Source organism: Protopterus annectens, chromosome 1.part2 (assembly GCF_019279795.1).
Source record: "Protopterus annectens isolate FY-2018-M chromosome 1.part2, PAN1.0, whole genome shotgun sequence".
In the NCBI taxonomy this organism is placed as follows: Eukaryota; Metazoa; Chordata; order Ceratodontiformes; family Protopteridae; genus Protopterus; species Protopterus annectens.
The window spans coordinates 570,431,885-570,445,765 of NC_056727.1; the positions used below are offsets into that span (position 1 = coordinate 570,431,885).

Sequence of the window (13,881 nt, forward strand, 5' to 3'; positions counted from 1 at the left end):
TCAAGAGATCTTCCCAAAAAAGTACCGTGTTATATTTCTAACCAATCTATTACCCTTCCCTGTGGTAATTCCCATCTTTTAAGGTGTGTATTCTTATCTGTCCTTACAGCCCTGACTGACAGTCGCCTAGTACAAGAGCAGTTTAGATTCTTCTATGGGAACTCTTTGGCTTACTATACTGTTATAGACTTAGCTACTTCAAAGAAATCCTGGACACTAGCTTGTAAAACATTACTAAGTGACAGACAGGGAGCAGGATTTTGAACAGGTTTGTTTAAAAAACAAATAAGGGGTATACTTCCTGTTACCTTGAATATTACAGATGTTAATTGCCAGACTTGTGTTGTGCAATACCAAAGTCTGGCCTTGCATCCATTTCTAAACCATTTGCTCTGGTGAGAGTTAGGTGACAATTAGTAGGGTGGTTGAAACATCCCTGTCTCCAGCAGTAGTCCCTCACTTGTACTGCAGAAATCTCACTTGGCCCAAGGCAAACTCATTTATCTCTACAAAATGTCCTGGAGCTGCCCTGTTATCTAGTGTGAGCTCTTCATTTTATCAGAGGGAGAACTCAGCAACCTTGAATGGGAGCCTGATTTCTGCCACTTGTGGCAGTGAGTACAATATGGTTTGGCATCAGATGTGATAAGGTTGTTGTTTCTAACTTCATGCATTTCTTGCTCCTTTTTTCATGCAGCTGTAACTGAATCACTTTAAAATAATAACTTATAGTAAATAAGAAAGACGAACAACACAGATACCTAATCTTATTTCATGTTGGGTGTTGAATATTTTAAACAGCTGACAAGAGTTGCTGTATCCATGGACAAGGATGTCTGGCTTTGAAATGACACTAGGACTACAGCAGCTTAATCATCTGTACTGCAGATGAATGTATTATTAAGATTAGATTTGTAAGAGATTTGAGTGTTTTTAGTTTGTGTGGACAAAGCATGTTACTGGAACGTCTAGTACTATGCATAGAAGAAAATGAAAATTACACTACTTTTTCATTTTTACCCAATAGGATTCCTGGGATCACATTCAGATTGGCTCTGTAATACTGGTTCGTGTAATGGCTTGTCCCAGGTGAGGACTGGTCACTTAATATTGTTTAATCTTTGTAAGGTAGACTTGCATTACCCGCATATAAGTAATTTTATGTTTTTTTTAATTGCAGATGCATTTTAACAACCGTGAATCCAGACACTGGGGTTATTGACAGGATTGAGCCTCTGGAAACACTGAAAAGGTATTCATAAACATTTTGTTTTTTCCTTAGATACTACATGATTGATTCCACTTTCTGCTTATGCTTTGATGTGCAATTTTCTTGCTGTGTCCACTGAATAACTGATTCTAGCATACTGTGTCTTGAATGTTCAACTTCATACTTACATACTTGTATAGCTAAGGTGCGGTGTAAAATATAATTGTTTTGGGACAATCAACATGAGTAGGAATGTGCAGGAAATTATACTTTTTTGATTTCAGGAAATGAAATCTTGAACACCTTTACTTTGGAAGATTGTAACCTACAATCATACACACATTTCTGAACAGGTGTTCTGATATTAGAAATGTCCATAAACCTGTTAGACGTATTTTATTAAAAAAATATTTTTAAATGGCTAGTCTGTTTTTTTAGGTGCATGCTGTAAATGTGCACTTTTGCATGTGAAGAAGTGAAGAGTTCTTGCATATGTTTAACATTTAATTGCTGGAACCTGTGTTCTGAAAGACTGCCTTCCAGACTATCTGCAAATATACAGAGCTGAGTATATTATTTTGGTTATAGAGTTTGTTAATTGTTGCTTAGATGTCTGTTGAAACTGTTGTCTCACTGTTCTGAGAGAGTGATTTGCAAGTATACATAGCTGAGTATATTTTTTGGTGGTTTTAGAGTTTGTAATGTTAGTTGATGCTTAGATCTCTGCTGAAACTGTTTTGTCCTACCCATCCTCCCTATTTTTGGTTTTTAGTTTAAATTTGGTGGCTTTTGCAGTTGCCCGCCCCACTGTAGATTTGATCTGGGACACTCCCTCATAGGTTCATAGGCAGGTACTAGGCTATCGGCCCAAGGGCCTAAGCAAGCCTAGCCAACAAGGTTCCCTGGCTTACGCCACCCAAGCAAGTTATTCTCCTGTGCCACTGACGAGCAGACACACAGAAGTGATCCCCGGGGTGTATTTCCTATTTCCCATCCACTCATCAAGATTTTTCTTGAAGAGTGCTAATGAAGAACTTTGCTTGACATAGATGGGTAGCCTGTTCCAGAGTATGGGAAGTCTCTGGGATAGGAATCTATCCCTTCAGTGTGTCCTGTTTATTGTGGTGACAAGGTTTAGGTCCCTAGAGTGTGTAGCTCTGACGGATTGGGATTTCTTTAGGTGTAGCATGTCCAACAGCTATGGGTTTGACATAGCTTTATATGTTAGGCAGAGATCACCTCTGAGTAGGCGATATGCTATGGAGTAAAGCTGGAGTTTTTTGAGGCGGTCAGTGTAGGGCATTTGTTTGAGTCCAGTAATCCTCTTTGTGAGGTACTTCTGTGGCCTTTCCAGCTGCTGCAGATGTCTTGTCAGGTACATTCCAAAAGGGGCATTGTACTCTATAATGGGTCTAATGACTGATGAGTAGAGGGTAACGATGACCTCTTTTTTCCTGGATAAGAACCCTTTTATGATGAGGTGTGCCATGTAGAAGGACTTCCTGACTACTGTGGTGATGTGACTATCAAAGGAGAGACTACTGTCCACCTGGGACCCAAGGTCTCTTATCACGCATTTGGTGTTAAGTAGATTGCTGCCTATGTGGTAGTTCATGGGTACAGAGTTTTTACCAAAGGGGATGACACTGCACTTTTTGGCATTGAGCTTGAGGCCATGGCTCTGACACCAGGCATTCGTCTCAGAGAGGCCCTTCTGTAGGATGTTCACATCATTTGGAGACTTGACTATGGCTCCTAGTTTGCAGTCATCTGCGAACTTCGTTAGCCAGAGGCCTTCTGTGTTAGCCTGTACTTCAGAGAAGTAGATACCAAACAGGAGCGGTCCCAGGACGGAACCCTGTGGTACTCCACTTGTCACTGGTTTGAGGACAGATTTGGAGTCTGCAACTTTTACAGTGTGGGTTCTGTCAGTGAGCCAGTTGGCAACCCATCTTGTGACGTAGGGATTTATGCCTAGTTTATTGAGTTTAGCTATAATTCCAGAATGGGGGATGGTGTCGAAAGCCTTGGCAAGTTCAAGATAGGCTGTGTGAACCACTTTACCCTTATCTACGGCTTTGGTGACTGCCTCAAAGAAGTCGATCAGGTTCAGGAGGCATGATCTGCCTTTCACAAACCCGAACTGGGTGGGAACCAGAGTTTGGAGGTTACCAATGTCTTTGTTTATGAGTTCCATGATAATACATTCCATGGCTTTGCAGACCAGGCTCATCAGGCTAATAGGTCGATAGTTCCCGGGATCAGTGGTGGCTCCCCCTTTGTGGAGTGGGATAACTGTTGCTGTGCGCCATTCAGTGGGCACAAAGCCTGATGCGAGGCTATTATTGAACATGGTGCTTAAGTGGGGAGCCAGTTCATTCTGAAGTTCGTGTAAAACGCAGCCTGGGATTTTGTCCGGTCCCATGGATGCTGTGTTTTTGGCTTTAGAGAGTGCAGCTTTCAACTGCGTAGTTGTGATTACAGGGACTCTGCATTCTTCCTGTATAGATATGGGCCCTTTAGGGGATGGGGGGGGGTAAAGTTAGCACTGAACCTATCTGCCAGGATGTTGGCAATATCAGTTGGTTCTGTAATTTTCATGCCTTTGTGCTGTAACTCAGAGCAGATCTGGGTGTTGCCATTGAGATTCTTGACATAGCTATAGAATGCTTTGTGGTTGTCCTTGGAATTAGTGGCAATTTTATTTTTGTAGCTAGCTTTGAAGGATCTTATAAGGGATCTCAGCTTCTTACTGAGACTGACCATGGAGCTCCTCCACTCATGGGATTTTACTCTCTTTTGCAACAGTTTCTTCCTTCTGTTGTACAGTTTGTTTATTGCAGGGGACCACCAGATTGGTTTCCTTTTTTTGGAGGATAGCGTCTTGGTTCTGTTTGGGATAGCATGATCCATGCACTCATGTAGGTGCTTATAGAGCGCATTTGTGTAGGATTCAGCAGTTGTAACTGTATTGTACATCTGCATGGGTGTCATGAAGTTCACTACTTCTGTCTTAAGAAGCATGAAGTTGGCTTTGGAGAAATTTCTTACTGTGGTTTCCTTAATGGGGGGTGGGGGTGGGATCTGGATATCAAGGGTGATTAGCTTATGGTCGGATCGGACCAACGAGGAGTTGACTTCACGTGTGGAACACCGGTCACTCATGCTGGTAATGACTAGGTCTAGGATATTGTTGCCCCTGGTGGGGGTGTGGATAAGTTGATCTAGGGCATTGGAGTGTATGAATTCCAGAAAGCGTTGCACTAAGGAGTTAGTACATGAGTAGTTTTCCCAGTTAATGGTGGGGTAGTTGAAGTCACCCATTATTAGGGTGTTTCGTTGAACCCTAATATTTTCCAGTACATCAAGAAAAGAGGAGTGGGAATCCTGGGGCATGGTGGGGGATCTGTAGCAAGCTACAATTTGGATTGCAGTTTTGCCCAGCGTTAGTTGCACTTGGATAACCTTGGATGCATTATGCTGAGCAACTAGCCTGGAGGTGTGGATATCCTTAATGAATATGGACACACCCCCACCTTTGGTGTTTCGGTCCAGGTTAGATGGCCGAAAAGTGTGGTATGAGTTATAGCCTGGTAGTGCAGGGGTGCTCTCTGGAGCCTTGAACCAGGTCTCAGTCACTGCACAGATATCAATGTTCTCCATTTTAAGGAGTGCCTTGAGTGAGTGCATTTTGAAATTTAGACTTTTAGCATTGAGTAGCATTACCCTCAGTTTTTGCTTGCCTGTCCCATCTCTTTACCACATTCTACCTAATAAACTCTTTCTGCACTTGCTTTTAGTCCTTTTTAATTTAATTGCATTTTTTAAACTGTGTTTGGTCTAATATTTCTACATACTCAAATGTGCTAGCTTGCACTGCATGTGAATTGTTTTTACTACTGTTTTTGCTACTTTTCTGTAAAAAAAAAAAAAAAAAAAAAAACTATAAGCCTGTTTCCTACCTTTGCTGTAACTAGTGTTCTAGATACAGATTTGCTGTATCCAGGACTGTATGTAAGCTTCTGAGCCCCCTAAGACTTTCTGTGTTGGAGGAAAGCCTTCTAGCTTATCAGTGGGAGTGGTAAGCACTAGGTAACCTGTCCACCACATAAGGAGTGGTTCTGGCCCAGAAATTGTAGTTATTGGCCATTTGGGCAATCTCTTCCATATCTCTCAACTTTCTGATTTGAAAGCCTGCATTTGCACTTGTTTCTGTCCTGTAACATGTCTTGTGTATACAGATTCTTAGTTTTAGCACTTAAATTTGCTTATTCATGCTCAGCACTTGTTCAGAACTTGTAAGCACTAAATAAGCTACTAATTACTATAGCACTCAATCTTCCTCATTACCTAGAGGAAAACTGTTTTTGTACTTACTTTTCTCACTTGCTTAGAGAAAAACAGCTCTTGTACTCACTTTCCTCACTTATCTAGAGGAAAATAATTTTTTATTCAGGCACGTCCAAGGGTCAGCTCCCAGTGTTCTCTCCTGTCTATCTGATTAATCTGAGCATCTTGAGGCCGTGTAGAAATTGCCTCATGTACACAGACAACCCTCTCCTCCTACCACCCAACAGTACAACCCGTGAGAGATGCACTTATCTAGCCAAACTGGAGGTAAAGCTCTCTCCAACCAAGACTGAACTTGACAGTCATGAGGAGAAGGTAAACATTTGCGCCACACCACACCCATCACATAGTCTCACTAAATCTACACCACCAAAATCCACATATAGTAGTACAAAACCATTTGCGGAGGCTCTCAATAATAATCTTGTCTAAGCAACAGAGACCTCCAAAGCAGAAACACAAGCAACCTCCATCCCCCAACACAACCCAAATGACACAACAGCCCACAGACTCAGTGTGCCACTCAACCACAGCCAATAAGGCAAAACAACATACCCAACACACTACTCATAGGTGACTATAGTCAGGCACACTGATATCCCACTCACCAGGCTAAACAAGGAGAAGGTTACTGTTAGCTGCCTGTCAGGTGCCAGGATCCAACATATAACCCACGCACTCAGGTCACTCCACAGAAAGTACAAATATGACTTTGTCATTGTCCATGTTGGTGTGAATGACCTGAGACATACCTCCCTGGACTACATGAAAAGAGACATGGAAGAGCTCTCCGATCTTGTAGCCCAAGCAGGTATGACCCTAGCCCTGAGTAGCATTCTGCCATTGCCCAGAATGATACCGCAGTACAAGGACAAAATTATTGACTTCAACAATTGGCTAAGCTTCTAGTGTCATTCTAAGGGGATCCAGTATCTGTCTGCTTGGGATGACATGGTCGACAGACCACGATGCTTTGCCACAGATGGACTGCACCTGTCGCCCCTGGGATTCCGGATACTGGCTAAGGCTCTTGCTGCCCCTATAGTACCTTTTTAAGGCAAGGTTCAAATAACAAATTCACCACCATAACAGGAACAGGCAAGCAAAAACCTGAGGGTAATGCTACTTAATGCTAGAAGTCTAAATCTCAAAATGCACTCACTCAAGGCACTCCTTAAAATGGAGAACATCGATATCTGTGCAGTGACTGAGACCTGGTTAAAGGCTCTAGAGAGCACCCCTGCACTACTAGGCTATAACTCATACCACACTTTCCGGCCATGTAACCTGGACCGAAACACCAAAGGCGGAGGTGTGTCCATATTCATTAAGGATATCCACACCTCCAGGCTAGTTGCTCAGCATAATGCATCCGAGGTTATCCAAGTGCAACTAACTCTGGGCAAAACTGCAGTCCAAATTGTAGCTAGCTACAGATCCCCCACCATACCCCAGGATTCCCACTCCTCTTTTCTTGATGTACTGGAAAATATTAGGGTTCAACCAAACACCCTAATAATGGGCAACTTCAACTACCCCAACATTAACTGGGAAAACTACTCGCGTACCAACTCCTTAGCTCAACGCTTTCTGGAATTCATAAACTCCAATGCCCTGGATTAACTTATCCACACCCCCAACAGGGGCAACAATATCGTAGACCTAGTCATCACCAACATGAGTGACCGGTGTTCCACACCTGAAGTCAACTCCTCGTTGGTCTGATCTGACCATAAGCTAATCACCCTTGATATCCACATCCCGCCCCCACTCCCCATTAAGGAAACCACAGTAAAAAATTTCTCCAAAGCCAACTTCATACTTCTTAAGACAGAAGTGGTGAACTTCATGACACCCATGCAGATGTACAATACAGTTACAACTGCTGAATCCTACACAAATGCACTCTATAAGCAGTTACACAAGTGCATGGATCGTGCTATCCCTAACAGAACCAAGACGCTATCCTCCAAAAAAAGAAGCCAGTCTGGTGGTCCCTTGCCATAAACAAACTGTACAACAAAAGGAAGAAACTGTTGCAAAAGACAGTAAATTCCCATGAGTGGAAGAGCTCCCTGGTCAGCCTCAGTAAGAAGCTGAGATCCCTTATAAGATCCTCCAAAGCTAGCTACGAAAACAAAATCGCCACTAATTCCAAGGACAACCACAAAGCATTCTATAGCTATGTCAAGAATCTCGATGGCAACACCCAGATCTGCTCTGAGTTACAGCACAAAGGCAAGAAAATTACAGAACCAACTGATATTGCCAACATCCTGGCAGATAGGTTCAGTGCTAAATTTGCCCCCCCTCTCACCCCCTAAAGGGCCCATATCTATACAGGAAGAATGCAGAGTCCCTGTAATCAAATCTACGCAGGTAAAAGCTGCACTCTCTAAAGCCAAAAACACAGCATCCATGGGACTGGACAACACCCCAGGCTGTGTTTTACATGAACTTCAGAATGAACTGGCTCCCCACTTAAGCACCATGTTCAATAATAGCCTCGGATCGGGCTTTGTGCCATCTGAATGGCGCACAGCATCAGTTATCCCACTCCACAAAGGAGACCACCACTTATCCTGGGAACTATCGACCTATTAGCCCGACGAGCCTGGTCTGCAAGGCCATGGAACGTATCATCATGGAACTCATAAGCAAAGACATTGGTAACTTCCAAACTCTGGATCCCACCCAGCTCGGGTTTGTGAAAGGCAGATCATGCCTCCTGAACCTGATCGACTTCTTTGAGGCAGTCACCAAAGCCGTAAATGAGGGTAAGGTGGTTCACACAGCCTATCTTGACCTTGCCAAGGCTTTCAACACCATCCCCCATTTTGGAATTATAGCTAAACTCACTAAACTAGGTATAAATCCCTACGTCACAAGATGGGTTGCCAACTGTCTCACTGACAGAAACCACACTGTAAATGTTGCAGACTCCAAATCTGACCTCAAACCAGTGACAAGTGGAGTACCACAGGGTTCTGTCCTGGGAGGTCTCCTGTTTGGTATCTACTTCTCTGAAGTACAGGCTAACACAGAAGGCCTCTGGCTAACGAATTCTGCAAATGACTGCAAACTAGGAGCCATTGTCAAGTCCCCAAATGATGTGGACATCCTACAGAAGGGCCTCGCTGAGACAGATGCCTGGTGTCAGAGCCATGGCCTCAAGCTCAATGCTAAAAAGTGCAGTGTTATCCCCTTTGGTAAAAACTCTGTACCTATGAACTACCACATAGGCAGCAATCTACTTAACACCGAATGCGTGATAAGAGACCTTTGGACCCAGGTGGACAATAGTCTCTCCTTTGATAGTCACATCACCACAGTAGTCAGGAAGTCCTTCTATGTGGCACACCTCATCATAAAAGGGTTCTCATCCAGGAAAAAATGGTCATTGTTCCCCTCTACTCGACACTCATTAGACCCATTATAGAGTACAATGCCCCTTTTGGACTGTACCTCACAAGACATCTGCAGCAGCTGGAAAGGCCACAGAAGTACCTCACAAAGAGGATTACTGGCCTCAAACAAATGCCCTACACTGACCGCCTCAAAAAACTCCAGCTTTATTCCGTAGCATATCGCCTACTCCGAGGTGATCTCTGCCTAACATATAAAGATATGTCAAACCCAGAGCTGTTGGACATGCTACACCTAAAGAAATCCCAATCCCTCCGAGCTACACACTCTAGGGACCTAAATCTTGTCACCACAATAAACAGGACATGCTGAAAGGATAGATTCCTGTCCCAGAGACTTCCCATATTCTGGAACAGGCTATCCATCTATGTCAAGCAAAATTCTTCATTAGCACTCTTCAAGAAAAATCTTGATGAGTGGATGGGAAATAGGAAATACACCCCGGGGATCACTTCTGTGTCTCTGCTCGACATTGGCACAGGAAAATAAATTTCTTGGGTGGCATAAGCCAGGGAACCTTGTTGGCTAGGCTTACATAGGCCCTTGGGCCGATGGCCTAGTACCTACCTATGAACCTATGAACAGAGAGTCACTGTTGCAGTAGCTTAAGCTATTCTGGTTGTATCCTGCAGAGGATATGAGCCAACTGGCTAGCTTTCCAAAGCTTTAGCGCACCTTTCATGTGCCCTAACTGCTACAAGCTCAAGCAGTGCTCCAGAAGCTTCACAGCTTGCTTGCTGCCTAAGTGCACTCCTTCTGTGGGTTTTATGGTACTGACAGTTGGCTAGGAATCATTCAGGGCTAGGCAGACAAGTTCCTCTTGGGGAAAACCTTCCACTATTTTATTTTTCTGAGGAAAACTAGTATTCTTACTGTGAAATATATTAATTTTAGCTAGGAAAGTTAATTTTTACTGTCATTTCATGTCAAGGGGAAAAGTACTTGTAAATGCCTGTGTAAAAAAAGTGCCTTTTTCGTTCTTTTAACATATTTGCTAATTTTAGTGGATTTGTTTTTGTTGGGGGAGGAATTTGTGCAGCTGAGGTCTGTTGGTATGTTTAATTCCCTGAAACCGGTTTGGCTTTATTGGCTCAAAATTGTCCATAAATAGACTTAAAAATTAAAGTAAAAGAAAAAGGTGTGGACATTCAGAATTGCCATTTAGCTGAAACACTTGATATCCTTAAAGGGTGATTTGCATATATCCCCTGAGGCCTCTGATGCAAGAGGTTTAAGGTATCACATAGTTGGAAGTCTAGCTTTGCTAGATTTTTCTTTTTGTGTTTTTTAACCAGTTGGTTATGTGTGACTTTTTTACTCTTGGTTTTAGTTTGTTAGTTGGGATATTTTGTAGATACCCTAATGTTTATGGATATCAGCTGGGTATGACAACCCTGTGTTTCCAAAAGTCAAACACTCTTATGCTATGCTGATGATGTTATAAGAAGGCAGAAACATGCATGCCCATAGCTAGAGGGGTTTAGTTTCAATGGCCTGAAATTGTCCATAAATAGACTTAAAAATAAAAGAAAAAGTCGTGGGCATTCAGAATTGCCATTTAGCCGAAACATCTGATATCCTTGGGTGTTTTGTATATATTCTTCTGAGGCTTATGATGCAAGATGTTTAAGGTATTGCACAGTTAGAAGTCTAGTTTGCTAGATTTTTCTGTTTGTGTTTTTTAAACAGTTGGTTACCTGTGTGACCTTTTTACTCTTGGTTGTGGTTTAGGACATTAAGGCCAAATAGTTGGATGCTCCTTTGGATGATAAACATCTTTTTGGGATTGCTACTGCTGACCTGTTTAAGTCTGTTCAAGAGACAAGCAAAGTTTTGCAGGACCTTAAACATATTTTTATCTTTCCTGTCCCTAGGTTACAGAGGAATTAGTCTTCTAGGTTTGCCGTTGCCTGCAGGCAACCCTACCAGGCCTCCAAGGGTAGGAAGGTTGGTAGTTAAGCCTCCTCTGCTAAGACTTCTCAGACTTTTGTGGCACAGAATCCTCCTTTATCTTATAAGCCTGCTTCTGTTTGACAGTTTGCCCCCCTCCCCTTTCTCTTAGCACAGGTTCCTATGTCCCTTCATCTTTCAAATTGGATTCTCATCACTTCAAACTCTTGGGTTCTGTTATCCATAAGGGTTACTTCATGGTATGCAAGTCTCTCCCTCCTTTTTCAGGGATTCCTCAACCTCCTCTAGATCAGCTTCTTTATTTCTTGGAGGTCTTGGTGACCCTGGTGTACCAAGGAACCATTCAGCCTGTTCCCCCTTCCCAAGTGGGAAAGGATTTTTATTCCAGAATGTTCTTGGCTCCTTAAAAAGAGGGTACTTTAGACCTATTATGGATCTCTCCCTGCAAAACACCTTTCCCAAGGTCCCCTCTTTGCAGATGCTTACTCTTCAAACACTGTTTTCTGTTTTGCTACCCCAGGCTTTTCTGGTGTCTTTGGATCTGAAGGTTGCTTTCCTTTATATCTCTAGTCACCCTCTTTTTAGGAAGTTTTTGTTTTTCTGTTTCTTCCTTTCATTTTCACTTCTCTGCTTTGCTCTTTAGCCTCTGTATGACCCCAAGGGTATTCACAAAATGCCTAATTCCCGTGATTCATTTCTGCAGGCTCCAAGACATTCAGATTTTTCCTTATCTACACCTGTTGCTTCAGACACCTTCTCCCTGTCGCTTGTTACAGGATTTGGAGTTCACCATCTCTCTTCTTCAAAATCTGGGGTTCGCTACTTCTAAATGTCTGTCCTGACTCTCTCTCAGGATCATGTATATCTTGGATGCAAGATTCAGACAGTGCTAATGTTGGCCTCTCTTCTACCTCCAAATGTTTTGTCATTGACTGCCTTCTTTCAATCTATTCTTCCTGTGACTGCTGTTCCAGCCAGAGAGTTTCTTCAGGCCCTGGGATTCATGGCCTGTTCTGTTCCGGTGCTCCCTCTTGCCACATTGAATATATGCAGAAGCTTCAGTAGTACCTTAAGTCAGTTTGGCTGCAGCATTGCCACCCTCTGGATTTCAGTGTACCTCTCCTTCCTTGTCTAAAGAAGGAATTCATGTAGTGCATTCAATGGTTTGCTCTCAATCCAGGCCTGCCCTTTCAGCCTGCAGTCCCTTCTCAGGACCTGATGCCTCTCACATGGAGTGGGGGAGATTCATGTGGTCACCTGAAAGTTCAAGGTTTCTGAACCTCCCCCCATCAGAAGTCAGGCCATATCATCAAAGAGATGAGAGGTCTGATTTCTGACCCTTCAAGTTTTTCACCCCATGTTCTCTCCAGGCCCCTTGAAGGTGTACACAGACAGCACTACAGCGATCTGGAATGTCAACAAGCAGGGAGGCACAAAATCTTACCTACTCTGCAGGATGGCTCTTCAGGCTTGGGAGGTGGCTCTCATCTATCAGTTAACTCTCCAGGCAGTCTACATTGCTTCAGAGCACAATCTAGTGGGAGACTGTCCGAACAGGTCCAAAACACAGGCTCACAAATGGATGCTTCTGTGAGACGAGTTTCTGGACATTATCCATTAGTGGAGTATTCCTCTGGTAGATCTTTTGCCTCCTCTTTGAACAGGCAGCTCACCCTCTTCTATTCCAGAGTGCCATGCCATCTGAAGTTAAAGATGGACAGCCTTTCTTTTCCTTGGAAGGGGATGTACCTTTATGCTTTCCCTCCTTTTCTTCTACTTCAAAAAGTGCTGAAGAAGATTCAGCTGGACTCCCCAAAAATCTTGCTAGTGACTCTCTTTTAGCCAAGACAGCACTGGTTCCACCTCTTAATGCATCTGGCCAGGAGAAAATCACCTCAAGTTACCTCACTGGTTGGACCTCTTCACATAAGTCAGGGGGTCTGTCATCCATCCTCACTTGTCCACCCTTCAGATGACAGTATGGGTGGTAGGGCTTTGATCCCTTACAGGCATTTCTTTTCTGAGGACATGCTCAGGTTTTTACAGAAGGGAAGGAAACCCTCAACCAGAAAGTTCTACATGTGCAAATGGAAAATATTTTCTATCTGGTACCATACTCATGACTAGGACCCTTTTACAGTGGGGTCCCTTTGGGTCTCTCTTATTTGTACGAGTTGCTCCAATCTGGCTTGGCCTGTTTTTTTGTGAAGGCCCATTTGTCAGCCATTTCTGCTTTTCTGCCCTTGACTCCACCTTTGACCTCTCATTTTAAGGACAAACAGTTTCTTAAAGGCGTCCTGCTTATTAGGCCTCCAAGGAAACCTATCTATACTCATTTGGACCTTAATTTTGTTTTGGAAAAATTGACTCATGCTTCTTCTGAGTCTGCAGATTCTGCTTCTTTACAACATTGTACCTAGAAGACTGTTTTGTTGCTGGCTCTTACTTCTGCTCAAAGGGTTTTTGAGCTCCAGGCCCTTATGGCCATTCCTCCTTTTTTTGTTTTTTTTTTTCACAAGGACTGGTTGCCCGTTTGTACTAATCCTTCTTTTATGCCCAAGATGGTAAATGAGTTATTCGTGAATCAGTCAGTACAACTCCCTTTGTTTTTCCCTTCTCAGTCTACTAGTGAGAGGGTCTTGCATACCTTGGATTTGCACAGACAGTTCAGATACTATTTGGATAAAACTAAGGCCATTCATAAATCTGACCAGCTTTTTGTTACCTTTCATCCCAAGACTTTGGATTTGGCTGTTTCTAAGTAAGCCATCTAATCCTGGATATCTAAGGACATTTATTTTTGTTATTCCTTTCATGGCAAATCTTTGTCTTCTGTTAGAGCACATTCCACTAGGATGGTTGCCTCTTCTGGGGGCTTTCATCAAGGGGTTGTACACTAGTTCCATCCTTGTAGCTGCTACTTGGTCTTTAGTACATACCTTTACTAAGCATTATAAGTTTGCTATGGTTTCTAGGGCCAGAGC

General features: G+C 43.1%; 1 protein-coding gene across 1 annotated transcript in view; it reads left to right on the forward strand.

The window, feature by feature from the left end:
* The window catches only part of MTARC2 (mitochondrial amidoxime reducing component 2), a 331,710-nt gene that overhangs the window by 281,123 nt on the left and 36,706 nt on the right, over positions 1-13,881 (forward strand). Inside the window, exons 5-6 of the mRNA XM_044060177.1 lie at positions 1,028-1,089; positions 1,181-1,252. Coding sequence (XP_043916112.1) covers positions 1,028-1,089; positions 1,181-1,252 — 134 coding nt within the window. The remainder of the gene's footprint in view (positions 1-1,027; positions 1,090-1,180; positions 1,253-13,881) is intronic.